Here is a 25,702-nt window from a genome sequence, read left to right on the forward strand (position 1 = left end):
GCCCCAATGTAAGCGGGGAGTGGGCGGTTGGAGTGCTTAACTTCCGGAATCCTTGCGGATCCTGTGCGGGTTGTCGGTGGCAACCTGACCAAGTTTGGGTCGCTTGATGCCAAGTTCTGCAGGAATAAGATCATGGGCGGCCTTGCCAGCGCCGATAGGGGCTTTGCAGAGTACATGATTGCAGTGGACTATGCTCTGGTGAGGATGCCGGGCAACTTGTCGTTTGAGCAAGCTGCACCTCTCACGTGTGCTGGTTTGAGTATCTCACCTCATCTATAATTGAGCGATACCAATTGTACGCCACGTCATGGAATGTCATAAAACAATGCAAAGTGAAACCGGGCGAGACTTTGGCTGTTGTCGGCATCGGAGGGTTGGGTGTTCTTGCAATTCAGTTCGCAAAGCCTCTTGGCTTGCGAGTCGCAGCGGTTGATGGTAGTCATGCTGGAACCGGAATTGCAGACAACGTACCAAGTCATCTTAAGCCCGATATCATCTGCAAGCTACACGACTCTGATACTATCGAGAAACTTGGCCAATTTGTAGACAGTATGGGAATCGACGCTATTATCAGCTGCACCGATAATATATCAGCAACCGATTGGGCGTTCTATCGTCTCTGGTACGGGGGTGTCGTTCTGGGACTCCAAATGATGGATTAAAATTTGATCCTTTCAACATCATATTTCGCGAGCGTATCATTCGTGGCTCGCTACACAGCAGTGTGCAAGAGGTAGAGAAGATGGTGCACGTCATGGCATAGCAGGGGATTTGCAGTAAGGTCAACAGTCCCACTGCAGCAGGGAGAGAGTATACCAGAGAGAATTGCAGCTCGCGAGTTTCAGGGGCGCGTGGTAGTGACTTTGTAGCATAGGTGCGTCATTATTATTGTCTCCAATGACCAGTCCACGAGAGACCGTCAGCCACCAAGGATATAGTCATTAATACATAACGACATCAAAGACTTTTGGCACGATGGCTTGGTTTTGTGGAAAACTGTATTTCTCTGACTAGGTTGCCTTGGTCTGCCCTTTGGGTATGCTATGAGGTAAAATTACTTGAACATTACATCAAAACCCAACACCTCAACGTAAGTCATTCTGCAACTCACCCCAACCCTTTGCCCTTGCTCTTACAATTCCCAAGTCGTCCATATTCAAGAGCCCAATCTTGTTATCAACCAAGACTCTCCACGCAATCTCTCGAACGTTTGGGGGGTCGGAAGGCGTATCCCAGTATCGGGCCAGTAGACCACGGGATTCTGCTTGTTCAATCTGCGTTGATGTCCTGTCCTTTTCCCACGCCGTCTCCCCGTGTAGTTCAGAATTATTTGCGTTTCTGAATAGGATGGCGTTTCGGAATCTGGTCGATGCCAAATATGAGTTCGAGACGTTGTATTTGTACTTGGGGGGGTCCGTCGTAAAGTCATCTTCGATAGATACTAGTTGCTCAAGCTTGGCGTCCCAGAAGATGTCTCTGTGTGTTGCATTCATGGCAAGCACAGAGCTAAAAGGTGCGTTCCCACTTGCCACAACTGTCAAAGGCCTCATGATTCTCTCTTTACCATCCCAGTAGGTCAGGTAGTCGAGATCTCTCAATGGCTGCAGTTGAGCATCTACCTCGGCAAATGTCTCTTTCCCTGAAGTCTTTAGGTCAATGACGAGGAGCAACGTCTGTTCCGGGGCGTGGTCGAAGACGCCGCGCCAAGCCCCATCAGTCAGTTGAGCATTCTGTGCTTCCAAGATGCGTTGTAGGGGTTCCAGGTACAGCGACTGAAGGGTCTTATCATCACTGAGGCTGGATTTTGAATGCCCAACGAGAAGACTAGAACCGCGCAAATGTACGTCGGCTTCAACACTGATGCATCCGGAGCCAAGTGCTTCGAAGAGAGGAATTCGGCGCTCGTAGTCATTGTGCGAGTGGACTGGCACAGGACGAGTATGACGGAGAAAGGACTGCCGGTCGGCATCCCAGATTCCTGGGCTATTGTGGCTAATGTCTTGTCCAAACCACAGGTCGTACGGATCGTTGGGTATGCGGGTCAACCCCATATCGAGGCGGTAGATGTAGACGGATTCGCCAACGAGACTTGATACCAATTGATATTAGAAATTGACAGAAGTGGATGCTCAAGACACACTTACCCAAAAACCAAGAGGCCAACAATGTATTTCATAAAATTCTTTTGAAAATGACACCGAAATGTCTTTCCCAAAGGTCGACGCTCGTGGCCGCCTTTCCGACTATTATCGACTGGGAGAATAGAATCATTGTTAGAAGACATAGCTGTTTACCTTGTTAGTTCAGCGCTTCGAGAAATAATCACTATCAAGAGTTTACACAAATAGAACTGGAGCAGTGTGTGCTTTAAGTAGCTGCCTAGCCCAGCACCAGGTTATCATGCGCAGTATTCACCATGCATGCAGATCCGCGGTGGCATTGCTAGTGATCGTACAAGCCTGCACGTTATCATTGGCTAGATTCTGTCACATTACGGCGGCTGACAGCAATGTCGTAGCGAAAAGAGCTGCGCCTCGATAGCACGTACGTTTTAGTGTGTGCAAGGCACCGATGGTCGTTGGTATAAGCCTAGAAGGAATCGCTTATATCTATTCTGCCTTGGAAGGATCCTAAAAGAGAAGATCACCTTGTTTTTGGTAACGACACGGATGATACATCCCAATCGACGACGGTTAACGTCAAACGGAGCGGCTTGGACTTCTCGACCATCAGCGCCTGTTACAAGGCATAGATGTCAACATATCCATTTTTCATATTTGTTACTATATTGAACCGTTATATCCCCGAGGCTCTGGACGCATTTGAGACGCTTGATAATTGCCCGTCTCTTGGATAGCCCGTGAGCACCCTTGGCAGCTCTGTAGAAGGTGCTTACCATAGGGGCCATAACCATTATGAACCCAATCAGTCCGTCAAGCAAATCTATTACGCAGTTCTTGTAGTCTCCTTTCAAGTACTAGCATGCTTTCTCTCTCCTTTTTGCGTGATTTTAGTTCATCTTGAACCGCTGTAATGTTCCGCAAACAGCCCTCCTTCCGACGAATCGTCTCATTCGGGAGCGTTATCGCGCTGGTTCTAATGTTGGGAACTTGCTTCGGAGGACTTTGATTGACAGATGGCTCGCCGGGTTCCAAGGTCGGACCCTGGGGCGAAGATATGTTGGCTGTTGTTGTTCCAGCAGATGAAGTTGTTAACATTCTGGCCGATGGAGTCGCCTTGATGGGGACTGCTCGTCTTTTGCTCGTAGCCGAATTCTCCGTCACTTCTGGGGCTTGGGCTGGATCGATCTGTTTTGGGGATCCTCCTGTTGGTACTCCCTCTTGCGAAGCGGTCATCGGCGCAGATGTCAACGCAGCACCGGGAGCAGGAGGTGTCGCTGTCGGCACGCTTCGTGCTCTTTGTTCTTCTCGGGGTATCTCTACATCCGGACTTCTCGCCTCTACAGACCCTGTCCCGGAGTCGCTGTTATCTGTGGGAGGGCCAACGCTGCTGTTTCCTGCAGGAGGAGGTCCATGTTTGTCCTGGATCATGACCTCGAGTTGCTTCTGCATAACCGCAACACCATTCTCAGCCGCCTGGGCACTCTTTGTCGCTGCTCGCGCTGACTCTTCAGCCGCCGCGGCACTTTTCCTGCTGGAGAGAGCCGAACTCTCGCCAGCAACAGCACTTCTCGTGCCCGCGTCGGCAGTCTTTTGTGTGGCACGCATGGTCCCTACGCCAACCCCGGCCATAATTGTGCCAAAAATCCATGTGGCTACTGTGGTTGCCGTTTCGGTAGCTGAGCTTGACGTCGTCACAACGTGGTCGGAGGTCGAAGCGACAGAGGCAGACACACCGGAAAATGAGGCTAACGCGGACTTGTCCGAGGTGATGGCGGAGGAAGTTCGGTGGTGCTGGCCTTTGAATTTATGATACCGTGTAATGTTGCGGTGCTTCGGGTTGAGCTCAGATAGAGCAGCCGTTGATACTTCGGAATACCTCTCGCCACACTCAGCTTCCATACCACTTCGCTCGATTTCCACTGCCTGCTGTCGCCTTTCATACGGATCGAACACGCTCAAGTCATCGGCTTCATCAACCATTGTCAAGCCTTGGTCTCCGGTCTTCCTAATGACCCGTTCGGAATGACTATGCGGCGATTCAGTAGCGCTGGTTCGCCCTGCATCACAATCCCGCGACGTGACGCTGGCCGGGTTCCTGTCGTTCCAGTGAAACTGTAACTCCTCTGTAGCTGTCTCCATATGCGTTCCGTTTGACACCGGGTTGAACCTAAAGTGTTGGTTATAACTTCGATTCAGATACCACTTGCCCCAGTGGTCATTCAGGCCTGGAACCCTCGGCCTTCGCCGCATCCAGCCACCGCGTACGGGTATACAGTCACTCCATCCGGGTTTACGGGCGATGGCATCAGATGCAGGGGACTCCGCCCAGATTTTGACGGGATCGACAAGAACTGAGTGAGTGGCCATACTAGCAAGTAGTAGTCGATTAGCTCAGGTCTGGCCGTGCTTGTTTTTCGTGCGAGGTTTGCAGTACGGTAATGGAGGTTTTAGCGGTGAGATGATGCAGGGAGGTAGGACACTGCGGCCTGAAAGTTGCAGCCTGATTCTCTGAACAGCCACAATCAGGCTCTGCTGGACTTCGCAGTCTCGGTTGCCTCACGTGACGAACACACTGCAATATAGGATAGGATTCCCGGCTTCAGAGAAATTACATGCTCAAGTTTATGGACCACTGGCAGAAAGAAGACATACATTGCTTCGACGTCAAGAAGGCGGCGGTTGACATCTCCTACAATGGTCTGAAATTCGCTTTTCTTGGAAATGAATTCTCTCAAACAAAGATAAAAGAACTAGATCGATCATAACATTCGCAACTACGACGATAACAGCCCAGCTTATAGGAACCTCATGAGCAATGTCAATGCCAATGGCGAAATTTATGTGCAGGTTGGGGCAGGCTGAGAATCTTTTGATAACATCAAGAGACTAGCCTTGTCATTGCTAGGCAGTTTAACCTTAGTCTAACATGGGAACGTTACCTAAACAACAAAGATTTATTCCGTGAATTGTAATATGAAAAATACCTCTGCCTAGACGAATAAATGAACAACTTGTGTCGCTCAAGTGTCCATATTAGCACGTCATTAAGATGTGGAGATCTTGGCCATGTTCGGCTAAGTCCCGATGCTAACATGACATTGCACATGCTAACATGACTCTGGCCAAGATTGATGCATGATAGGCAAATGATTGCGTCTTTCCAGCAGCTCTTCATGCGAGCGGGGTTTCAAGTATGAAGCGGGTGTTTTGCAGAATGCCGCGATTCAACTCAACCATGGTGTGATTTGGAGATTCTCGGTCCATCGGCCCCCTCGGCCTATAAAGAGACAGCCGATATCCTTCATATTGCCCTCGGGCCTGACAAGATCCTTCCAAGTCCCAGCAATTCACTCAAACATGTCGACAACTACAACCCAATCCGAGACGGTTCTGAGAACCAGGCTCGAGACGAGCCAACATCCCAAGCCGCTGTCTCTCTCTGGAGCTCTTGATCGCTTCGAGTCTGAGGAGCTGACGCCCGTAATTGGCCGTGAATATCCCAGTGTCAATCTGGTCGACGACATTCTCAATGCCTCCAACTCTGACGAGCTTGTTCGTGACCTTGCCATCACCAGTGAGTTCGACCAACTTCGTTGCATCTCATTGGGATCTTCTGACACCCAATGACTAGTTTCCCAGAGGGGTGTCGTCTTCTTCCGTGCTCAGGACAACCTGACCGATGACCTACAAAAGGTGCTGGCTCAGCGCCTTGGTGAGCTCGTCAACAAGCCAAAGGAGTCGACTCTGCACATCCACCCACTTCTCAATGGCACTGATGAGTTTGGCGTCGCCGACAACGAAATCAGCACCATCTCATCTCAGGGTTTCAAAGCCCTGGCTGTCGGCTACAAGGATCGAGATGATCGCAAGGGCGGTGCTGCTTCTTGGCACAGCGATATTCAGTTCGAGGAGTTCCCAGCTGACTACACGAGCCTACGCTTGACCCAGCTCCCGTCAACGGGTGGTGACACCCTGTGGGCGTCAGGCTACGAGATCTACGACCGCTTCAGCGACCCCTGGCAGAAGTTCTTGGAGGGCCTGACAGCGACCTTCAAGGGCGAGGGATTCATCAAGGCTGCTGATGCTCGCCCGGACAAGTTCAAGATCTACGAAGAGCCACGTGGCAACCCCGCCAACATCGGTCGTGGGCTTACGGCGGTTCATCCAGTTGTGCGAACCAACCCAGTTACTGGTTGGAAATCCATCTTCGCGATTGGCAATTTCCCTCAGCGCATCAACGAGCTGAGTGTACGCGAGAGCAAGGAGCTGCTGGAGCTTCTATACAAGAGGATCGAGGAGAACCACGACCTACAGGTCAGGTTCAAGTGGAGAAACAAGAATGACATCGGTTCGTACTCACCAGTTCTGCAATACCGAGAAAAGTCAAAGACTAATTACCTTTCAAGCAATCTGGGATAACCGCAGTGTGTTCCACAGCGCGACCAACGACTACGATACTCTGGGTGACCGTGTAGGCCACCGGGCTGTTGGAATCGGCGAGAAGCCATACTTGGACCCCCAAAGCCAGTCAAGGACAGTTGCTCTCAGCAAGAATTAGAAAGTTCTTATGGTCACTTATCGTTTCTTTGGTTCTATAGTTGAGGAAGCATATAAATACAGACAGGACATTGATCCCCCTATGATGTCCCAATGGCCCGTTTGACCATATCGCTGTCCAGCTCTCGCATCGTCATCTTTCCAGAAACCTTGCCACTAGCATCATTTAAAAGCTGGTTTCTAAGCAGAAGGGTAGGCGTGCAACTCCACGCATGACAGAAACTATTCATCCTCACATCTCCGTATGGGCTTGTCCGTGCATCTGAAGGATCATAACACTCCCAGAAGGTATCGGCACCAGCCTTGACCATGCCACCCCAGTACGATCTTATAATTTCGAGACACTTCTCATAGCAGCCTGCTGTGATGAGTGCATCGCAGACATGGTGCCAGAGGTACGGAGTCATGGGCTTGATGGCAGCGGGATGTGCCAGGGTGTTGAGCAGAGCGCTGCGAGCAGTCTCGGGCGAGAATGCTTCAGCGAGAACAAGCCAAGATGCTGATGCGTAACTGATCTGCGCTTTTGGACCTGATACCACCACGCCATCGGACAGGAAGATTTGGGCAGCCTCAGTCATCCCCTTGATCGTTTCCTGGTGCGGGAACTCAAGCTGCAAGAGCTGTGCAAGTTTGGCGACTGCCTTGAGACAGAAGAGCAGCACTCCATGAGATCCTGCGCTAGTGTCGACCTCTCTGTTCCAGTCCAGGAACTTGATATCCGAGGTGCGTTCGGGTTCGAAGATAAAAGTTTGGGGGTTGACGTGTTGCAAAGGACGTCGAAGACACCCAAGCGCTGTCGCCCACAATAGACGGCCAGTTTCTAGATCTCCAGATGCCACAACATAGTCATAAACAACGCTGCCGAACAGGGCATCGTATTCGGTAAGATAGTCGGCAGAGGCAGCCAGGGTTGGCCTCTCAAACAGACAAGCAGGCAAAGACCCATCAGTCCGCGCAACAGCCGCAAATTGCAAGATGCACCGTTTGACGAGATCAAAGTCCTTAAGAGTACTGTAGTTAGCTAGCGCTTGAAGTCGAAGATCGCCAATCCACATTCTCCGGTCCCTTCGTGGGCCATCCTCAAAGACGGACTGCATACAGTCTCTGAGAGTAAGAATGCTGACACGGTCGACATCTTGAAGAAGTTGGTCGTCAAACTCGAAAGTATCGAGTTCATGGTCTTGACTGATGGCACTAACACACTCACAGGCCACGTCAGAGATGGAGATTTTGAAGTTGGATGAGGTATCGATGACTTGGACGCGTAAGAAGCGAAAAGCGTGACGGCGTCGGATCTTGACATCATCAGGACAGACGTCGATATTGATGATCTCGTCGGGCAACCAGCCCTTGCTAAGCCATGTTTCCACTCCATCCATTGACATGGTGACATCTAAGGGAGATTCGCCAAATGTGAGACGCAGTCTGCATGGCGCGTCCATGTTGGCGCCAACGCAAGAAATTCGAAAAGACAAATAGCCGACCATGTGTATGCCAAAGTCGAGCACAAAGTCAGAGTCCCTGCCCCATGCCAATGAGGGAAGATCAGAAATGTCGTGGGTGCCGGGTTGAATCCGCAACCCAAAGTAATTGTCGTCGCATGGTGTGAAAGAAACAAAGCGTTGTGGGCGTCGAGTCCAGCGATGCAAGGTCGGGTGAAGAGAATCCGCAAGCAGCTCAAAGGGCGAGCACGCCGCAGAAGAAGCTTGAGGAATCTTTTGATGCATTGTACCAAATATGAGATATGTGTGATATGAAAGAGCAAGAGAAGACGATGGGTAGAACGCGTCGGTCTAGGTACAAAGCCCAGTTATCCTACCTCTGCTACCTGAGAAGACCACGCGACCATGACAAAGCATTGGGCCATTGCCCTCGGGGGAATATCTCCCTAGGAAATGCCAGTAGCCGCCGAGGGCCGACATTTCGATATTGATTAACCCGAGATTTGACGCATCTCACGAGTCCCGTAAACAATGAACGGGCATGATCCCCACCTCGGAAGCAAAACACGGGCATGAGGATGTCTTCTCGGAAGCAAATTCGGAGAAACCCCCCTGACGCAGAGAAAACCTGTCAAAGGCGCCAATAATATTCTAGCGCCAAGAACAACAAGCCGCCGTGTCCAAGTCACGAGGGCCTTCCCCGCATGACGAGTCAGGAGAGTTCTCTTGCTTGCCAACAATCCCCGCGGTTCAGCTGCACCCCAGGATTCCAGGAAAACAAGGTCATCGGTGGAGATGGTGCCGAGTGTTGTTCGACCGAGGGGTCGGGTGTGAGGATGGTTCGAGTATTTAGACTAAACCTTTCCTTTCTGAGAATAGCATCAGATTTTGGAGTCTCAGCTTCTCACCAAGACACCAACCTTCTACACTAGTACCAACTTCAATCCCCGACATCTTCGTCCTTCATCCTGTATATGATCGATCATGGCGAAAGCTGAGACTGAACACCACGAACCCTCCAAGGGTCGCGATGTCGAAACGGTCGAACATACCGATGGCCAGCTGCTGGGACGAGCTATCCAGCAGCAGGAACACAACCGGACATGGGGACAGAGTCTACGTAAAGATCCCTGGCTCCTGTTCTGGATTGGCGTGATGCTTTGGACCTTGATTGTGCGAGGCTTCGAGGCTGGCGCATCAGGAGACGTCCTCAGTATTCCTACCTTTAGAAAGAGATTCGGCGTTGCCATGGACGGTAGTTACTTCATTGCAACAAATTGGCAGTCGGCTATTAGCGGCGGTCCCAACGCGGCGGCCATCGCCGGCGCCTGGGGTGCCTCCTTTCTGTCCGACAGGTATGGCACCAAGCCCATCATCCTACTGGCTGCCATGATCAACCTTGCTTCGGTGGGTGTCGAGTTTGGAGCCACATCCCTTGCAATGTTCTTCGGAGGCAAGATGATGAACTTCTTAGCCATTGGTGCCCTTCTCAACCTTTGCACCGCCTACGTCGCCGAGGTTTCCCCTCTAGCTATCCGAGCCAGCGCTATCGGCTTCTGCAACCTGTCTCAGTGCATTGGGCCGTTCCTTTTAGCCATCATGTCCTACTTTACCTCCAAGTGGGACAATGACTGGGCCTGGAAATCGCTTGTGGCTGCGCAATGGGGCTTTACCGGAGTGGCCCTTGTCGGCCAGATCTTCATGCCCGAGTCGCCCGTCTATCTGGTTCGCATGGGTAAGATGGATGCCGCCCAGAAATCTCTCGAGCGTCTCTACTCGGATCCGCAAGATGCCAAGGGCCACCTACACCGCATTCAGCTCACTCTTGAAGAAGCGGAGCTGTCCAACACGGGATCATACCTCGACTGTTTCAAGGGGACAAACCTGCGTCGAACCTTGGTTGCAATCATGGTGTTTCTTTCCGAGCCCATGTCGGGCCTGGGATTTGTTGGCAGCTATGGCGCTCTGATGTACCAGTTCCTGGGCATCTCGGACAGCAAGGCCTTCGAGATGAAGATTGGGGCTCAAGTCCTCTCCATGAGCGGCGCCATGATCGCATTTCTCATGTCCGATTGGTGGGGTCGTCGACCCATGTACATAATGGGCTGTTCTTCGCTCTGTGTGCTCATGCTCTGCATGGCGATATCGGGCTCGTTTGACACGACGGCTGCCATCACGGCCTCGGTGGGATTCTACACCATGTTCAACTTCTTCTACAACGTGGGCGTTGGATCTACTGTGTACGCGCTCGCCGGCGAACTCCCCACATCTGTTCTCAGGGCCAAGACACTAGCCATCTCCATCTCGACTTCTTCGGCGTTCAACACCATGTGGTCCTTCGTGGCTCCATACCTGTTCAACTCGGATTACGCCAACCTCAAGGCCAAGATCGGGTATGTGTTTGGCGCATTCATGCTTATTTTTGCTATCCTCGCCTTTTTGTATGTTCCCGAGACGCGGAGAAGGACCTACGAGGAGCTGGATGAACTCTTCATGAAGAAAGTGCCCACGCGCCAGTTCCGTACGTACGTTACTGTGGCTGAGCAGCGAGCGGCGGAGGCGTATGCTGCTCAGGAGAAGACGATCGGCGATCAAAAAGTCTGAAGACATATGGTGCTTAAGGGGAAGAAAATTGCGCACTATTATTAATGCTTCTGCATTGAAGTAGATGAGCTTAAAAGTTGAATAGCAGTCTTGATGTTGCCCAATTGCATTGTTAATCGTGATGTGACCCTCCCAAGTATTTTGAATCCAGGCTGTTAAAGGTGGCCGTGACCGCCAGTGGCGGTGCAAATACGCAGCATAGCCACGTAGCCAGCGACCTGCCGCCGTGGTGCAAATAGAATCACGTGATAATCGCACCGCCAACGGTGCACATACAAGGGATGGGAGCTCGGAACTACCCTGTAGCTCTGAGGTTTTAAAAGACGACCATGGCTGAGTGTCAAGTAAATAAAAACTTGATTTATTCGTCTTAACTTGAATGTCAAGCGATATCGACTAATATTTTCTTTTGACAAGTGGTCTTCTTCTGCAAGAGTGGTTTTCTTCGATTTGATTTCACTCCCCCGAATTTGCTAGGTCCGCTCTCACGGTGATAGCGCCATGACCAAGAAAGACCCTTGACTCAGTAAGAAGGGCAGTGGACTACTAACCACAGTGACAACGTGACACTTCTTGATTGATTGATAAAATCTTAGTGATGATTACCCCGGACTCCCTTTTCCCTCGAGCGCTTGAAACTGCCGTCCTCACCCCCAGACTTTGGGGTTACATTTGCCATTTGCGGGGAGCCTGACCTTGCGAATCAGGCCAGGGGTCATTTAGCCTCCAAACCCATCCTGGTTAGCTCCATAAAATACTTCTCGTCTTCGGGGAATCTGCTTCCGAAACAGCACCTGTTTTCCAACGAATTCCCCGCGAGGTGACATTTTTAAAAAGCCGATCCTACCCCACTTCCCCAGAGGAAAATCCGAGCATCCCAGCTGGCTGGCACCCTTTCGGCTTGTCCATGTGTGCCATGCAGAAACGGTCCGACGGTATTGCTGATCGGCAAACATGGTCGACACTGAGCCGTCACCTTCGGAGCATGGCGCACCAAGGGCTATACGAAATCTGAAGGCATGTGACCTGTGCCGGAGCCGCAAAGTCAAGGTACTGCACAAAGGCCAAGATCATATTCTTCAAGGCGCGTGAAGTTGCTGACAGGATCATAATGCAAGTGCCGTTATGCACAAGATGACACTACCTGCCAAGGATGTAGGCTAGCAGGTACCGAGTGCACGCAAAACAAACCCAGGCGTAAAAGGGGGCCTGCTAAACGGTATGTTACCCTTAGCCACGTGCGCTGCCTGTTCTCTTGAGGCCAAGACATTGACTTGGATTCTCAAGTTCCCTGGCTCAGCGCTCCCCCAACGATACGACAGTGCCAGGTGCGCAAGCCTTTTCTAGCCCTGCCACACCCGGGTCAGCTGGCGAATCGTACCTTGATCCTCCACACCCTAATTCATCCCCGGCCGAGGAGGAACCAGACGACCAGAGTAGCCAAGCATCCCCAGACTCAAGGCCGGGCGACCCGGACTTCAAGGGGCTGTGCTCCCGTTCGCTGGTCCTAACAATTCTTACTGACTGGTCTTGCTTCGTCTATCCACTCGCTCCCCTTTTACACAGAAAGAAATTCCTGAAAAGGGTTCTCCAGCATGAAGATGAGAGGAACCCGACGTTCTGCGCCCTGGTCTTGGCCACTTGCGCCATGACTGTATCGACTCTCCGACGACGGAGCTTCTACAACTACCGGAGCGTCACCGTGGATAAATGCATCGATATCATTGAACGAGAACACATGCTGCTGCCTGTCTCTTACACTCCCGAATGGTGCCTCACGCGTTACAACATTGCCTCAGCTCTGAGCGCGCTGTATGGATTGGATGACATGCGTGTGTATCAGGCTATCAAGGACGCAATGGCCGGCGTTCAATGGCTTCTTTTTCACGAAAAGGGAACAGAATCAGTGCATGACCAGGAGTTGGTGAAGCGACTTTATTGGCTGCTTGGCATGTGGCAGCTGTAATGCTCCCCTGACGCTTGGCTTGACCTGTTGCTCGAGCACTAACATTGTTTAGGGGCACCGAAATACAAGGCCAGCCACACCTAACATTCCTTCCCGGTCCTCCGTTTACCCCAGCTTTGCAGACTATTCGTCCCCGGCCTCTAGCTGATGCAGAGTTGGGAGTACCTGACACGGAAACGAACGTATTGGCATTGTGGCCAGCGGCGCCAGCGTCATGGCTTAAAGACGATGACCAGTATATCACAGGACTCAACAGTCTTGCCGATGTTCTGATGGTCTGGGAAAGCGCCAAGGTGGACATGGCTCACAAACAACCAGAAGAGACTCTCCGAGATGGAATGGCCCGCCTCCAAGCGGTGCTTGACAATCTCGTCCCAGAACTGCGGTGGAGAGGTGGCTTGGCCAGGTTCCCGAAACCGTCTCGAGGCCACGAATCGCAAACAGTCAACATTTTGATCACATGCTTCTATATAAGATCAAACTTGCTGCAGCATCTCGGCCAAGCACCCGGCATTACCCACCAGAGCATTGTAAGGTCAGTGGAGAGTTGCGGCCCCCCAATCGACTTGATTCTCTTGACTTACCAACCAATCTCGCCTCCAGCGACGTTCTTGAAGTTCTCGATCATATGCCAGAAGATATACACGAGTACAATGGATTCACCTTGGTCAAGAAGGTTCGAGATATAGGTGCGGCATATCTGCAAGAGCTTCGAGTCACACCCGGGGGCCCTATACAGGCCGTAAACGAGTCGGAGCAATGCATTGTCAATGCCCTACTCACGAGATTGGAGAGAATGGATTTTAGACTGGACCAAGAGAATGCATGCCCTGAGGATAATGCCATCTCTCCAGCCGATCGGCCTACTGATGCAAGTATGGAGAGCGTATAATGTACCAAATCCAGCAACTCATGATACAGGAGGTGAATCATTTCCCCTCCGTATTTGATGTGAAGGTTTCAACCTCGTGCTTCTCCGCCATCTGCTAAGTGGAGAAATTCCCTCTGATTCCTCAAGAAGAAGCTCGCCACGTTTCTTCCAGTCAACCCCGTGGGGTACAGCAAATTTGACACTGGGCCTCTCCAAACTTGCGATACGACCTAAGCATCGATCAGAGCTAGATTCGTCCCCAGATACCCCGAAAAACGTGTTCGGGAAGGATCATGCCATCCACATGGTTGGAGTCGTCGGCTGGGCCCGCCTGGAGAAACTCCGAGATTTGCATCCGAGAGACGACCCATCGCCGGCGCCAGTGGCGGTGGGGGATTCGCCATGAACGGAACAGCCTCGGCCAGTGCGCTAGGGAGTGCCTTCGCCAAGGGGGTGCCGGGCGGTTAAGCCTTCCTGTTGCGTCTCATCATTCGCAATCGCCAATGACATATACTACCTAGAAGAACTGTTCCCCATTTGGAGAGTTGGCTCAATGCCGTTGAGGAGGACTGTCTAGGATCCCCAGGACGTAAACGGTGCGAGGCGAGAACTACGCCGAGCTCTAAAGGATGACGCAAGAACATAGAGCATGTAAAACACGAGATCAACCCAACTGGACAACCGTTGGTATACGCTGTGAAGCATTATCATGGTCCCAAATGTTCACATTATGCGTACCTACATGAGGTACGGGGATAGTGCTTGGAGAATAGACTTGGTGGTAGAGCATGCCACACCAAGCAAGGGTGGTATGAGTGTCGGTTACGCGGGGGACTCGTCGACTAACGTTCACTAGTGAACAATCCATGCTGCAAGGGGTCGCGAGTCAGTTGACCCGGAACCCTGGCGCCAATGCATCGAGACCGAGAGAAGGACATTTTCGGGGTATCCTAGGACGAACCGACGGCTGCTCCCCCAGTTTATCGGTCCCATGGGGAAAGTTAGCGCACATACTAATGTGGCGACGATTTTCTTTTAAATTTGGACGACGACCCTGCACATTTCACCATCATCATCCACCTCAACTCTTCAACTTTGCCTTCACACTTCATCTTCCTTGTCAATTATGAGCGAACCAAAAGCCACCGTCGTGGTCGGTGACATCGAGGATGACCACGCCCTCAAAAAGCCAGAGCACGTCGAGCATATCGGCCATGCTACTGCGGCCGAGGACCACGAGGAGGGCCCTATCAAGGCTATCCGGAACCAGCCCTGGGCCTTCCTCTGGTGTGTCTACGCCATCTACACACTCATGTTGACGAGCTTTGACAACCAGGCTGGCGGCATCGTGATCGGTATTCCCCAGTTTCGCAAGGACTTTGGAAGCGAGTTCGCAGGCGACTACGTCCTCCCCGCTCGCTGGCAGTCCGCGTATAGCGGCGGCCCTGTTGCTTCGTGAGTATCAGCCGATTCCTGCTTGAGTTGACGAATCAGTCGGCTAATTGATGCAGCGCTGTAATCGGTTCCCTCGGTGCTGGCTTGATCGCCGACAAAATCGGCCGCAAGTGGACTCTTTTCGGGTGCTACATCCTCGTCTTCGTCGCCATCACTGTCGAGACCATTAGCACCACCAACGCTGTCTTCTTCGCCGGCAAGTTCATCGCAGGCTTCCCCATTGGCGCCTTCATCACCGTATCCATGACCTACATCGGCGAGGTTTCTCCCCTGGCCCTCCGAGGAACCCTCACAGCCGCTTCCGCCATCGCCTTTACCCTCGGGCCCTTCATCGTCTCGCTCATCGCCAACGAGACAGGCAGCAGGACGACGCGCTGGGCGTACCGGGCCATCTTCGTCTCGCAGTACGGTATCAGCGGCCTCGGCTTCCTGATCCTGCCCTTCATGCCCGAGTCGCCCTGGTGGTTGGTCGACCATAACAAGATGGACAGGGCGGTCAAGTCTCTAAACCGCCTCGGCTACGATGCCGTCGACACAGAAAAGAGACTGGCTGTCATTCAGCTGACGCTCCAGGAGATCCGCAAAGAAACCGATGGGGCCAGCTACCTGGAGTGCTTCCGCAAGTCCAACTTGCGCCGCACCATCATCTCGGTCGCTCCCATGAGCATCCAGGCTCTATGCGGCGTGTTCTTTGTTGCTGCCTACGCCACCTACTATCAGCAGCTCGCTGGCTATACCGCAGATGAGAGTTTTAAGCTTGGCATCGCACAGCAGGTGCTATCAATGCTGGGCAATATCACGTCCTGGTTCCTCATCGATAGGGTTGGTCGGCGAGACCTGACAATCTGGGGACTCGTGCTCCTCACTGTCATCTTGATGGTGACGGGCGGCCTCGCTGTAGCGGCAACTCCTGGCGCCATCAAGGGAACAGTTGCCCTGCTGCTTGTCTACTGCTACTTCTACAACTGCACCATCGGAGCTACCGCGTACACCCTCCTGACAGAGATCGCGACGTCTAGACTCCGCGCCAAGACGGCATCCCTCTCCCTCGCCCTTCAGAACGGGCTCTTTGTAAGTTCATTCAGAACCCCACCCTGGCTTTTAGCTTGCTGACCAGACAATCAAGACAATGTGGGCTTTCGTTATCCCCTTCCTATTCAACCCCGACCAGGCCAACCTCGGAGCTAAGGTGTCCTTTATCTTTGGCGCCCTGGCAGTCCTATGCATTCTCTACCTCTGGTTCTACCAGCCTGAGTCTGCTGGCCGCTCTTATGAGGAGCTGGATGAGATGTTTATTAAGAAGGTGCCAGCCCGTGAATTCAAGACTTTCAAGACCGAGGCTGAGCAAAAGTCTGGCCTTGCTTGATGGGGATGGATCTATTTTGAGTTGTACAGCGTAGTTGTTGGTCGAGGGAAGCCAGGGTTGAAACTAGTAATGGTGAGGTAGGGAGAGATATGCAATAAATTAACTATCTATCGACTGGCGCACTTATCCCATCAAGGGACGGGCTTCACCTATAACAAAGAACACACCATCAACACACCATAGCATCATATCCCAATGCTAACACAGTGGCGAGAAGCCCACAGGCGAGGAGCTTCCACTTCTCCAGCCAACCGCTCCAAAGTCATGGCGTCCAAACAGCCTGCCCACCTTGCACTCTACGCTCAGAGGCTCCTGAATCTACCAAGATGTCGTTCGAGCCTGAACCCTGCCTAGTATTTGCTATAAAGATCCTCAGATAGAATTCTAGACCTCTTGTTAATGCTGCAGTCCGTGACCTCGAGGGCTGGGCAGAAGACCAAGTGCGAGAGCCATAGAATAGGTGCACTGGTGATAGTCTGAAGAATGAACTTTTACATAACCTTATACTTAACGAGGCCAAAGACGGGCAGGGGCCTACTTATGAGCAAGTACAATCTCAAATCATCAGTTATCATTTTTATCATTTTTATCATTACATTATCAACATCCAGGACTATTATTAACTCTCCTGTAAATGGGTAATTACTAATGATATGGTGTTACTAAAAGGCTAGCGAGCAAAATAATCTTGACCAGCATGAGGTTTATATAATACTCTATGCGATAGCCATTGAACAGTAACAGAGGACAGACATTCTCGGATGCACCAGGCGTCTTTGCTGAAGAAGTATTCGAGTATCTTATTGCTGCCAAGGTCATGTGTGCCCAATCTAAACGAGCGTCCTCGAGAAACATTGTTAGATACCAGTGCCAGGTTCTTACGCCCCCGAGATCTCCATCCCCTGGGCCGACATCGTAGTCACATCGTGGCGGTCACCTCCCATTTGGCCTCCACCACCCCCTCGCAAGATCTGTCATTCTCTTGCTTCTGTTGCTGTTCCTTCTTCACTCTCATGCCGTTGCCCCGGAGAGGATGCCACATGTGTGCTATCGTCTACCTCTCACTGTGGTCATGGTAGAGAAAATTGCAGAGCCCAGAATCGCCGCCATAAAGAGAATAGTGTCGATGCAGGAAGCTCAGGGATACCACGATCTTTAATTATCTGATGCAGCTTTCTAAGATCGACAGAGCGGGTAAAACTTCCTCCGTTCTCTAAAAGGTTACAACATAAGAGCTGGTTTATTTTTTCCCTTTCTGTTCCTCTCTTTCTTATACATCTCACGTCCCGGACTCGACAGTAACTCAACGCGCTCCAGAATGTCTAACATAAGCCCCAGAAGACTCGCCAGTCTCCATAGTGAAACGCTGAAATTCTTTGCTCCCCCGTAAGCCCAGAAGTTTGCGAGCTACGTATATGTTGGCTAAGTCTTCACGTCGTCCCATTCAGTCGTGTGTTTATAGCAGAAGCGTACCAACTGGGCGTCGTTATTTGCTTCTTCGTGTATAGTAAGTCGTCCTGAGCAATAGTTGCCTAGTACGATGGCTGTCTACTGCTATCACTGTCCGATCAGAAGCATTGCCACTGGACTTTATGTGCTTCAACGCACAAGATTGGCTGATCATGGTCTTTCCTAATGGAATTAGATCTACCCAGGGAGTGTGCGGTCAGATAGAACAGTGCAAAACAGCGGTCCCAAGCGAGGACTCAAGAGCAGAAGGGGGTATTTATCAACCATGCAAGTTGAGGGGTTTTCATAATTGCCTCAGTGAACACAGAGTCCCTTTTAGCTCGTTACGATCTCGTATATCAAGCACTCAATGTCCTCTGAAACAAGATACCGATAATCCAACTAGCATTGAAAGGGCCATGAAGGTACAGTGTTCACGTAGCTGCAACCTGCCGGCCAAGTCCAGTTGACCCGGCGCCTTACAACTTGTATCGGAAAGACTTGTTCTCTCTATCCGTGATATCCTCCAGGCCGTCTTGAAAATCTGGGCTTCCGTACTTCTCGTCGCGTCGCTTGTTCCGCCTCTCAAGAAAGAATCTCAAGAAGAGCGAGAGTCCGGCAAGGGTGGCAAAGAAGATGAGAATGCCGATAAAACTTTCACCGTAGCGCGGCGCGTATCGGCTGTCCTTGGTCAACGGGGCATGCCCGCCTTCAGGGAGGCAATGGATCGACGGAAGGAAAGGCATGACTTACGCATGGAAAAGCAGCGGCCCGGCGATGTTGCCGATGCAGTAACCGATCCAGATGCCAGACGCATAGAAGCCCTTCTTGGAGTACCCCATAACGTTGGAGGTGCCTAGAGAGATAGCCTGCAGCCAGCACGACGAAAAGAAGGAGACGAGATACACGCCGATGATGCGGCCTACCCGGCTCGACATCGGGAGACGCCACCTGCTCAGGTTTATCAGCCCCAGGACAGAAAGGCGAGGGAGGACGCGGAATGGAACATGGTGACAACTTACAAGAGGCAGCAGCCTAGCATTACAGGCACGGTGGCAATGCAGCAAGTATATAGTCTTCCGACGCGGGTCGAGCCAAGCCACGCGGCTGAGAGAACGCAGCCGAAAGCGAAGACGCCGAAGGGGATGTTGAGCAGGAGCGAGGTGTGTAAACTGAAGCCCATACCGGCAAAGACGATAGAGGCAAAGGTTGATAGAGTAGCGGCGCCCGTATTAGCGAGTAGCGCCATCATCGCTAGGGCCCAGAACTGATATTCACGCACGCCCTCCCATACTTGGGCGGCCTTAAACTGGCGGTTCTCAGAGCCACCATTATCCCGGCGGATTCGTTCAAGCAGTAACGCCTTATCCTCGGGGGACCAGCCCTTAGCCTCCTCTGGCGTATCTGGGAAGATCCAAATCAGGGCGATGCCCCACACGAGGGTAATAAGGCCAGCGACGAGGAACATATACTGCCAGGGGGCCAGGGGGCCAGACTCGATATGGGCGAGGCCAAAGTTAATAAGCGGGCTAATCAGTAGGCTTCCACCGCTACAGGAATACCACCAGCCGCTACGCACGCTATGCTCTTGCTTGGTATACCACAGGCCAATGACTATCATAAAGATAGGGCTCACGCCGCTTTCGACAAGGCCGAGGAAGAAGCGGTTAATGAGAATACCGGAATATGACTTACATGCAGGCGTCGTGAGGATAATAAGCGCCCATATGATAGTAAGGGACGTACAGATAGGCCGGGGCCGAAACCGCTGAGCGAGAAGGGAGCACGGGTACATGCCAACCATATGGCCAAAGTAGAAGATAAGGGTGGCCCAGGAGAAGCGTAGGCCGGTTTCAAGGTCAAGATCCCGTCGAAAGCCAAAGATAGCTGCCTGGGAGATGACGGCTTTATCATAATACTGAAGTGCATAGGTGATACAAAGCTATTTTCAAGGTCAGCGATGTACTTGGTGGGCAATATGAGGGCTAAACGTACGACGGGCATCAACTTGTAGTCTATCTTGCGGAGGATGCGCTTGTTGGTCGCCTCATCGAGGATGAGGCTGGAGGACCCAGGAACCCCAGCATCCTCGATAGCGTCAACAGAAGGCTCGCCAAGCGTGCCGACAGGCTCTTTATCAGAGCAGGTTTCAGCAGGCTTGCTCTTCATGTTGGGCAACGGGGACAGGGGTTTGTGGGAGGAAGTGGAAGAAGGGGTGGTTGATCTGCGGCAAGAAGAAATTGAGATTATCTGGTTTTGAGCCTGTTGAGGGAACAGTTTGAGACATAACCACCGACTTTTAACTGCACCACCGCCTGAATTCATGGAGTCCACCCTTGCTGACTTCTGCAACCCAGCTGGTTCAGGTTACTTGGTGGCATAGGTCCCGTCTGGAGAAGTCGCGGGGTAAGCCCTCTGAGTGGGTATAGCATAGGTACGTAAGGTACTAGACTAACTACTTAGCCCCTCCTCTGGCGCGGGGAAAGATGCAATGTGGGATTCTCCATCATTTAGCGCCCCACCCTATAGCCTTACATCCAGTACCGACCTACTACCTTTCAAAACCTCACTGACCTGGATCCCGACATTCGCCCGACTTCCATTGAGCTCCTCAGTCTCAGACACCAAGAAAGCCAGCCATCTGAGCACTCAACTGTCCCCCTCTGCAGCCATGGCCTCCGTCTTCAACATCGCACAGCACGTTATCGAGGCCTCCCACATACGCGAATATGCGCGCGCGACGTCGCACTCCCAAGACGAGAAACTCCACCTGCATGTGAAGCAGTACATCCCCAAGGACAACCTCGTCCCGAGGAAGGGAGACGTTACTATCATCGGAGCCCACGCCAACGGCTTCCCCAAGGCAACCCCCCCCCAGCAGTGTCTCTCCAGATGCCGGCCCCATAGCCTAACTCTGCAGTCACAGGAGTTGTACGAGCCTCTCTGGGAGGACCTTTACCATGATGCAAAGAGCCGTAACCTGCGCATTCGCAGCATATACATCGCGGACGCTGCCTGGCAGGGCCAGAGCGGCGTTTTGAACCATGACGCCCTCGGCAATGACCGCAAGTCTGGTCCACACGCAGCAATCCCACTGTGATACCCGCCCTCTTGTGCGCGCCATGCTGACGAGCCCCTTGCAGCCAGTTGGCTTGACCATGCCCGGGACATTCTCCATATCATCAACACCCTTCGGCCTCCGCCTCCCCTCGTGGGCATCGGTCACTCCTTCGGAGCAAGCATCCTCGCCAACGTGGCGCTCATCCACCCCCGCCTGATGACCTCCCTCGTGTTGCTCGACCCCGTCATCTCCCGCTTTACCAGCACCCCATCGTCCGCAGGCCCCGCGGCGGCAAGTCTGAACCGTCGTGACGTCTGGCCCAGCCGTGAGGAGGCCGCAAAATCTTTCGGCCAGAGTCCCTTCTACCGGACCTGGGATCCCCGTGTCCTGCAGCGGTGGATCGAGCACGGGCTGAGGAACATGTCCGGGACAAACGCTGTGACCCTGACAACAACAAAGCACCAAGAGGTCTTCACGTACGTCCGGCCTAGCTGGGACGCCTATGACGCCGAGGGCAGGGAGGTCATCCGCCCCGACCTCGCTATAGATCTTGACCCAAGTCTCAATGAGAACTGGCCTACCTATCCAGTCTACCGGCCTGAGGGACCCCGTACTCTCGCATCCCTCCCGGCCCTACGACCCAGCGTGCTTTACCTCTTTGGTGGCCGGAGTGAAATCTCTTCCGTTGAGCTAAGAGAGGAGAAGCTGGCGCTCACCGGCACCGGCGTGGGCGGCAGCGGCGGCGTCAAAGCCGGCCGTGTGTCGAGCGTCGTGAGCGAGGAGAGCGGCCATCTCGTTCCACTGGAGGCCCCGGGGCTGTGTGCCCGCGTGGCCGCTGAATGGATGGCTTCCGAACTAACCCGGTGGTTGGCAGAGGAACGTGAATATGAAGCATGGGCGCGTCGACCAGCAGCCGAGAAGACGACCATGTCGGATCAGCTCAGGCATCATGTCTCACAGATGAGAATACCAACGCAGTGGCAGCATAATAACTCAAAGATATGAACCTCCCGGTTAATAACATGCTATCATCTATCACGTCAAGGCCCCGACATCCAGAACTCGTGTGCTTTGAGAAAAGGCCAGTGACTTTAATGGCCGGTCCAACTACATCCAGTATGAATCGAAAGCTACTGATCCAGCCTGGCATCAATGCAATGGTCGGCCTGTCCTTTGATCGTGCAGAGTGAACACTTGGTACTACATACCGTCCCATCTTCACCTAGACCTGGCCCTGATCGATTCTTTCCCCCCTTTCCCGGGCTAACTACCAGCTGGCTCTCTCTGCGAGAGATTCGCCAGGATAAATAGCTCCTGGACCTCCCAATTCATCTAATTGTAAAATGGAAGGGCCCTCTTGGCTTTTACGGCCTTCATCTGACGGCCCCTCTCCTCCCTGGCTGTTTTCTCCTGCTTATCGCCCTTATTTATCTCGGTGGTATTAATATCAACTCTTAAGTCAGTGCCGGGCTCGGCCGTAGCCGTACGATAGGGAGAATAGTATGTGGAAGCCAGGGTGTGAGGGACCTTGCCTGCGCCGATTATGGACACCCTAAGGTCCTGGTGTTCGGTCATGTTCGTCTTACTATAGTTGATGAACCTCTGTCTTCCGTTCAAGCAACTGTTCATGGAGGTCAGATGTCCAAGAGATGGTGCTCAGGGAGGGGCCAGGCTTGGAAACGTCTCATTACCAGACCACTACCCTCCCACACCTGCGGCTTCGCCTGGCATTTTTGGTAGATAGGTAAACAACCATATATGGGTGATATACGGTAGAAAGCCTCTGGGGCCCGATTACCCAAAATGATTCACTGCATTGTCTTTGAGCGTCCAGACACCATCAGACATAGGACAGTAGGGTCGGGGTACGGATCTACCAGTGGTATGGATCTCGTTATTAGCTTGACTCTGGCCAACATCTCTACCGAATCCCGCGGATCTCAAGCTCACATGAGTCACCTAATGGCGTTTGCGATTTCTAATAGGTAGCACTGCTTAGAGTCCTGTGACTCGGCGCGCAGAGGGAGAATTTAGGGAACATCAAGCCAAACCCAGTCACATGGCTAAAGGACTGACAGAGCGGAGTCGTGAGGACTCCCTAACGTGTTTGTATGCAGAAAAAAGCAATATATCATGGTCTCCCCGTATGCCGCATGCCATGTGCCCTCATCTTATCGCGCCCCAGTCCACCTGGCTGGCGACTTGCTGTCAAACCCCGGTCGCCGCCGGCCGGGCCGTGGCTATCACCATAAGCGGCCCTTTCAGGTCGCTCACGCCCACGCTGATCATCTCGGGCAGCCTACCGACGAACCCTCCCCGAGCCGCTTCCTCTCGCTCTTCCGGATCAACAATCTGAAAGTCGAACTCGCGCAGCAGGGTGCTGGTAAGCTTATATATATTGGTCTGGGCCAATGTCTTGCCGAGGCACTGGCGGCCGCCTAGGCCAAAGTGCATCAAACAGCGGGCACGATCGGCCGTTGCCCGGTCCTCCCAGCGTGAGGGGTCAAATACGTTGTGTTTGTCGCCCCAGACTCGCGGGTTATGGTGGAACGCGTGGTTGCAGACCGCGACAGACATCTGGATGTTGGGGCACGCCACTCATCAGCACTCGTTGATATTATACGCTTGCGGTCTACTAAGGCCAAGCGCAGCATCTACCGCAGAGACTTACTCCTTGTTTGATGTGGCGCCCGCCCACAGACAAGCCTTGCGGCTCCATGACCCGTCGTTCTAGTGGCATAGTGAAGATGGGAGTCAGGCGAAAGTTCTCCCGGACGCAGGCGCGGAGATAGGGGAGCGAGGTCTCGACCTGCATCACCCCGTAGGCCGGCTTGCCGGCGTCTAGGGGTGGAAGTTTCTCGTCGATCTCCTGGACGCACTTCCTCAGGACGTTTGGGTTGTGCAAGAGGTTGTAAAAGAGCATCGTCGCGGTTGCGCTTGTTGTGTGCGTCCCGGCAATACTGTTCAGGATGGGTCAGGCTGGTTTCGTGGAGGACACCTACGGCCAAGCAATCAGGCAAGAACAGGACTCAACTCACATAAACCCAAAAGCCTCGGCCTCGAGGTCAATCCTGTCAATACGCTCTCCCGTGTCTGGGTGCTCCGCCAGGATCAGCCTCGTCAAAATGTCTGTCCTTTCGTTTGCTCCGCCCTCCTTCACTTGGCTGAGCCGCCGTTCCACACACTCGGAAGCAAGCTGAGCGCATTCCGCACGCCCCTTGAAAAGATCCTGTAGGCCACTGTGCGGCACTAGAGGAAGCCATTTCTTGAGCATCTGAGTCATGGACGGCCATGCACCCGTGACTGAGCCGAGGAGCGTGTGAGGGACAACGCGGGGCACCAAGGACTCGTCGTCGGACACCTGAAGGCTAAAGGACCGGCTGAATGCTAGCTCGCCGAGGATGTCGATGGTGTAGTAGTGGAGGAGCTTCTTTAGATCAAAGGCTCTCCCGTCCTTAGCGAAGCCAGAGATCTTATCGCGCAGAAGCTTTATGTTAGCATCTAGGTAGTGCTCCATCTCCTTTACACTAGAGATAGAGAAGCTATGCGACATATGGCGTCGGCGGATCGAGTGGATCTGTATCAAGGTAAGTAAATACATTGGGCATAAAAGGCAGGGGCCGTGGCGTTAGCGGACATACATCGACAGACCTCATGCCAAAGATGTTGGCCGTTTTTCCACCGAAGGCATCATAAAACTCCGTCTTAGGGAAGCGCCGCCCACCCTTCTGATATACAAGAGGAACTATCTCCTCAGCAGTAATGCTCAGCTTATCCGGCCCGTAGCGCACAAACTCGCCGTACTGGTTATGGAGCTCTGTCAGTGTGTAGGGCTGCTTCAACGAAAGATATTGCTGGACCTGCCATAGGTCCGTAATAGATGCCAGGAACGGGCCCGGATAGCCCGCAAGGGGATGAAAGAATCTTTGATACACAACATAGCCCAGGCAGGCCACACATGCTAGCCCAGCGGCAAGGCCGGCCAGCGATGAGGGGGTGTCAACCAATGCTAGTAGCAAGGAAGGCATTGCGGTGGATCACGGCGAAGAGGGAGAGCGTAAGTAGCCGTTGGCAGGAGGACCTGAATCAATAGTCAGTCGCGTCCATGTCTAGGGCTATGCCACCATATATCATAGACTGCCCGGGATCAAAACGGCCTTCCCGGAGCGTACACTTCCGTATCTGGCAAGTCGATCAAAGATCTCAAGACCCCAGGGACCTGACTTCGTGGAGCGGCATTTGACGACCCACCATGCTTTAGCCCCATGCTTTAGCCCCACGCTTTAGTCCTATCCTCCCACGCTTTAGCCCCTGTGATGGATGTGGGATGGCTGAGAAGCTTGCCGGCCTCTGAGGTCGCTCAGCAGTTGCAGCAGGCGCGTCATGTGGCAGTGTTTGTAATATACAGTACACGATTAGGCCTTGTTCCAATTATTCGCATGGCAGACTCTATTCAAGCGGAATGATGTAAAGCTATTTCCTGATGCACATGTCGAGTATCTCCCCAACCTGTGATTTCTCCGTCGTAGGCACCGCGTTTGTCTGTATCTAGACGTCTTCTACGAATCGTAATGCCCCCCCGGCAGTTAATGAAGACCTATGGACGGAGACTAAAGGAATATAGTGCTATGTACCAATGGAACTGAAACAAAAAGCTACGAAATGGAGTCCAGAGAGACAATGACAGCACAAGGGGAGATCATATACACACAGACAGCAGATCATTATTCTTCAACAGAAGGCCCCATACATAAATTAGATAGAACAACAAGGAATCTAGCGGCTATCAGCAGACCCTATCAACCAGG

The 25,702-nt window shown here is 52.6% G+C and overlaps 8 protein-coding genes and 1 pseudogene across 9 annotated transcripts, besides 1 other annotated feature; 5 read left to right on the forward strand and 4 right to left on the reverse strand.

Moving 5' to 3' along the window:
- Positions 1 to 1,085: 1,085 nt before the first annotated feature.
- NCS57_01193900 (uncharacterized protein) lies at positions 1,086 to 4,490 on the reverse strand (the record flags this gene model as incomplete). The annotated part of the gene is made up of 3 exons (XM_053061632.1): positions 1,086 to 2,088; positions 2,145 to 2,286; positions 3,047 to 4,490. 3 exons carry the CDS (start codon positions 4,488 to 4,490, stop codon positions 1,086 to 1,088), a joined length of 2,589 nt encoding a protein of 862 aa, XP_052908160.1.
- Positions 4,491 to 5,480: 990 nt separating this feature from the next.
- NCS57_01194000 (TauD domain-containing protein) lies at positions 5,481 to 6,681 on the forward strand (the record flags this gene model as incomplete). Its single annotated transcript, XM_053061633.1, has 3 exons — positions 5,481 to 5,697; positions 5,755 to 6,471; positions 6,530 to 6,681. 3 exons carry the CDS (start codon positions 5,481 to 5,483, stop codon positions 6,679 to 6,681), a joined length of 1,086 nt encoding a protein of 361 aa, XP_052908161.1.
- Positions 6,682 to 6,760: 79 nt separating this feature from the next.
- NCS57_01194100 (Bac-rhamnosid6H domain-containing protein) lies at positions 6,761 to 8,407 on the reverse strand (the record flags this gene model as incomplete). The annotated part of the gene is made up of 1 exon (XM_053061634.1): positions 6,761 to 8,407. The coding sequence occupies one exon, from the start codon at positions 8,405 to 8,407 to the stop codon at positions 6,761 to 6,763; it is 1,647 nt and encodes a 548-aa protein (XP_052908162.1).
- Positions 8,408 to 9,106: 699 nt separating this feature from the next.
- On the forward strand, positions 9,107 to 10,726 carry NCS57_01194200 (MFS domain-containing protein; the record flags this gene model as incomplete). The annotated part of the gene is made up of 1 exon (XM_053061635.1): positions 9,107 to 10,726. The coding sequence occupies one exon, from the start codon at positions 9,107 to 9,109 to the stop codon at positions 10,724 to 10,726; it is 1,620 nt and encodes a 539-aa protein (XP_052908163.1).
- Positions 10,727 to 11,680: 954 nt separating this feature from the next.
- NCS57_01194300 (Zn(2)-C6 fungal-type domain-containing protein) lies at positions 11,681 to 13,584 on the forward strand (the record flags this gene model as incomplete). Its single annotated transcript, XM_053061636.1, has 5 exons — positions 11,681 to 11,776; positions 11,845 to 11,945; positions 12,014 to 12,688; positions 12,745 to 13,227; positions 13,296 to 13,584. The coding sequence occupies 5 exons, from the start codon at positions 11,681 to 11,683 to the stop codon at positions 13,582 to 13,584; spliced, it is 1,644 nt and encodes a 547-aa protein (XP_052908164.1).
- A 1,105-nt stretch (positions 13,585 to 14,689) lies between these two features.
- On the forward strand, positions 14,690 to 16,384 carry NCS57_01194400 (MFS domain-containing protein; the record flags this gene model as incomplete). The annotated part of the gene is made up of 3 exons (XM_053061637.1): positions 14,690 to 15,018; positions 15,075 to 16,089; positions 16,145 to 16,384. 3 exons carry the CDS (start codon positions 14,690 to 14,692, stop codon positions 16,382 to 16,384), a joined length of 1,584 nt encoding a protein of 527 aa, XP_052908165.1.
- Positions 16,385 to 18,312: 1,928 nt separating this feature from the next.
- On the reverse strand, positions 18,313 to 20,002 carry NCS57_01194500 (MFS domain-containing protein; the record flags this gene model as incomplete). The annotated part of the gene is made up of 4 exons (XM_053061638.1): positions 18,313 to 18,514; positions 18,587 to 18,784; positions 18,856 to 19,775; positions 19,829 to 20,002. The coding sequence occupies 4 exons, from the start codon at positions 20,000 to 20,002 to the stop codon at positions 18,313 to 18,315; spliced, it is 1,494 nt and encodes a 497-aa protein (XP_052908166.1).
- Positions 20,003 to 20,504: 502 nt separating this feature from the next.
- NCS57_01194600 (AB hydrolase-1 domain-containing protein) lies at positions 20,505 to 21,899 on the forward strand (the record flags this gene model as incomplete). Its single annotated transcript, XM_053061639.1, has 2 exons — positions 20,505 to 20,907; positions 20,977 to 21,899. The coding sequence occupies 2 exons, from the start codon at positions 20,505 to 20,507 to the stop codon at positions 21,897 to 21,899; spliced, it is 1,326 nt and encodes a 441-aa protein (XP_052908167.1).
- Positions 21,900 to 23,207: 1,308 nt separating this feature from the next.
- NCS57_01194700 lies at positions 23,208 to 24,922 on the reverse strand (annotated as a pseudogene). The gene is made up of 4 exons: positions 24,536 to 24,922; positions 23,933 to 24,471; positions 23,566 to 23,854; positions 23,208 to 23,471 (listed from the first exon to the last, which is right to left on the reverse strand).
- Positions 23,208 to 24,922: a sequence feature.
- Positions 24,923 to 25,702: the final 780 nt, after the last annotated feature.

Source organism: Fusarium keratoplasticum, chromosome 10, assembly GCF_025433545.1.
Source record: "Fusarium keratoplasticum isolate Fu6.1 chromosome 10, whole genome shotgun sequence".
Classification (NCBI taxonomy): domain Eukaryota; kingdom Fungi; phylum Ascomycota; class Sordariomycetes; order Hypocreales; family Nectriaceae; genus Fusarium; species Fusarium keratoplasticum.